This window comes from Pteropus vampyrus, unplaced genomic scaffold (assembly GCF_000151845.1).
Source record: "Pteropus vampyrus isolate Shadow unplaced genomic scaffold, Pvam_2.0 Scaffold69, whole genome shotgun sequence".
Lineage (NCBI taxonomy): Eukaryota > Metazoa > Chordata > Mammalia > Chiroptera > Pteropodidae > Pteropus > Pteropus vampyrus.
The window spans coordinates 863077-866281 of record NW_011888850.1 but is presented as its reverse complement, the minus strand read 5'-3'; the positions used below and the strand labels follow the sequence as shown (position 1 = coordinate 866281).

At 39.8% G+C, this 3205-nt stretch overlaps 1 protein-coding gene and 1 pseudogene across 1 annotated transcript in view; both read left to right on the top strand.

Moving 5' to 3' along the window:
* The window catches only part of LOC105293197 (solute carrier family 40 member 1-like), a 22077-nt gene that overhangs the window by 12955 nt on the left and 5917 nt on the right, over positions 1 to 3205 (top strand). Inside the window, 2 exon segments of the mRNA XM_011361717.2 lie at positions 1746 to 2000; positions 2123 to 2196. Of these exon segments, the coding sequence (XP_011360019.2) occupies positions 1746 to 2000; positions 2123 to 2196 (329 nt within the window).
* Positions 488 to 606, top strand: LOC111740912 (annotated as a pseudogene).

The following is a 3205-nucleotide window of genomic DNA, read 5'->3' as shown; positions in this document are numbered from 1 at the left end:
GGTGAGCTGTGCCACCCTCATCATCACACGTCCTCGATAGGCTGAGAAGTAGGCCTGGCTCAGTGAACAGAGCTGATGAGCCAATCAGGGCTCTGAGAGAGATAGCAAAGTAGCCCTTAAGAGAAAAATGTTTGGAGTCAAACGAACCGGGACTAGAATCCAGCTAAAACCAGCTATACTCTCACCAGCTGGAAGTTACTTAACTTCTCCAGACTTCACTTTCTTCATCTATAGAATGGGAGGAATGATGACAACTCTCCTCCTCCTTCCACTGGCTCAGTTTTGGGAAAGATTCTGTGACATACAGGATTTGTAAAGCACTCAGCACCATATTTGTACATAGGAAGCACATAAGAAATAGATGATAATGTTATTATCAAGAGGATATATAAACTGTACTTTTGGGAAAGAAGTCTTTCAAAATACGTTATAGAAGTTCCTTGACAATTTTAGACCTGGAAAAGAAGTGAATTAAAAACAATTTTTAGTGTGCAGCCATGCCATCCTGAACAAGCTCAATCCCGTCTGATCTCAGAAGCTAAGCAGGGTTGGGCCTGGTTAGTACTTGGAGGGGAGACCACCTAGAAAGACCAGGTGCTATGGGCATAAAACAAAATCAAAAACAAAATTTTTAATTCTGGCCAATGATAAGCTTCCACTTTTCTCCAATAATTCATCCCCAAATGTGACAGTTAATCGTCACTTATCTGACAGTGAGAGGTAGAATTTTTTCAATAATGGAACTAAATGAAAAAAATCTGGCATCTTCTTTGTTTTTTTCTTCCATTTATAAAACTTGGATCATTTACATTGCGATACTTTCAAATTGCCAACTTAAAGCTAGAGCTCTTGTCCTACCCTATATTTGTGCAATTGGTACTGTCTGCGGGAAAATGTTCATGAGCGTTGATAGCCAAGATAAAGGAAGCTATTATGGAGGAGTCTAGCAAAATATACTCCTTGCAAAGAGTAGAAGCCCCTTATAATCATGTTTTCTTTTAAATTACACTTATTTGGATGTACTGTGGCTTAAATAACACCACCCAAAATAAAACAACTATGTGGGTAAAAGCTGGTTGACATGGCATTGAAAGTGTCCTCTGTCTTTGAGTAAAAGAAAATCTGCCTAGTCTCTGTTAATTAATTTGAAAGAAATCTAAAATAAGGCACAGATTCTGGTATGAGGTTCATTATCATTTTTAAAACGATCTTGTAAATATATTCAATGATGTTGGAATAGTTAAGAGAATAAACTTGGAGTCAGACTGCCTGGGTTGAAATCTCAGCTTTACCATTTCCCTTCTCTGTGACCTTGAGAAAAATAACGTCTTTGTGCCTCAGTTTCCTAATGTGTAAAAGGGAGATAGTATCAACATCTTAGAATTTCTGTGAGGATTAAGTAAGATGAAATAGGTAGAAGGTTTAGAATTATGTTCCAGGCACAGAATAAGTATTCAACCAATTCTGTCCTTTATCTCCATTAGTTACCTCTCTCCCCTATCAACATGCTAGAGTCATAATAATGGCTATTAATATTATTACCGTTGTTAAGATAGTAGAGTGAAATAGAAAAGTGTGCTGAGACAAGAGTTAGATTAAATAGCTCCAAGAAACTCAGTCTCTATCCCTCAGTTTACTCATTTGTTAAGTGTTCAGATTCTAATAACTGATCTTGAAGGTCTTTTCCAGGTTGAAAATCCTATGATTAATGTTCAGGTAGACTGCTTCCTTCCTCTGACTTACAGGGATGAATGCAGCAGCCCGGCGGCTGGATCAGATCATCAATATATTTGCTCCCCTGTCCGTGGGCCAGGTGATGACATGGGCATCTCATGTGATTGGTTGTGGTTTCATTCTTGGATGGAGCTTGATCTCACTTCTTGTAGAGTTTCTATTTCTGTCCAGGGTTTATCAACTAGTTCCCCAACTGGCTATAAAACCCCAGCAACAAGCAGGGGAGCATTTCCTAGAAAGGCAACAGGAGGCTGTGAGCATTCAAGGTAATGAAAACTCAGAGATGGCTTTTGTTCTTTTTATTTTCCTTTATGTCAGTGTCTCATTTCTTTTTTCTCAGAGATGTGTCTGATCATAATCTCAACATTCTGTCTCCAAATTTGCCTAGAAACAGTGAGAAATGAGAAGGCTCCAGCTGTACCCTCGGTCATGCAGTTCACATGGCTGATCTCATGGGTAGAGGTAGGTGGGGCTGCCATGTAGTTACACAGGTCATACGGTTAGTTACACAGGTTATGTACAAAGGCTCCATTCAGAGCACCCCCAGTGTGAGTAGCACTGCCCCCGCCACCCACCCCCTCAGCCTGTGCAGTATACAACCTGCACAACTGATTTCATGGTCCTGGGGGGCAGATTACTCCTTTCTATCTCACACATAAACATCTTCCCTAAAGAGTCTAAGCTAGAGACAACTGTGTTAAGTAGTATGGGCTGCTCTTTAGTCAAGACAGTATGATGAATCGGCCATCACTGCTATCAGCCATGTGTTTTAAAATCAGAAATTCCCTAATTTTAGAGTGAGGCTAGGAGGAAGGAGGACCTGCCCATAAATATGACCTCATTCTTCCAAGATGAGAATCATCCCTACCTATTGAGAATGTTGCCCATCTGCCTGGTATAAAACAGGCAGATCTGACCTGTTTTATAACCTGAGTTTCTCTTCGCAAACTTCTTATAATTAATTCTCTTTTCTCTCGAGTTGTTTTGTAATTACAGCCCACCAGTCTCATTGCATGAATAAAGTATGTGTACTTATAGAGACAAACAGATATTCATATTTAAATGATGGATAGATGTGTAGACAGATGGATGTAGAGATAGCTAGATGATAGAGCTATATTCTTGTTATCTGCCGTTTATTAGCTGTGACCATGCATGGTTAATTTATTTTGATGATCTGTGTCTCACTATCTATAAAGTAAGGATAACAATAACAGGGGTTATTGTGACAATAAAATAAGGGGTGTTGTGAGAATAAAATAAGACAGCCAGCGTAAAGTCCTATTTCACTCCCTGGCATATAGTAGACTTAAGTCAATGCTAGCTCTTTCTTTCTTTCCCTTCCTTCCTTCCTTCCTTCCTTCCTTCCTTCCTTCCTTCCTTCCTTCCTTCCTTCCTTCCTTCCCCACCAAATCTCATCACTCATCAGTCAAAGGCTATTCCCAGGGGTTTTGACTTCCTCCCCTTAACG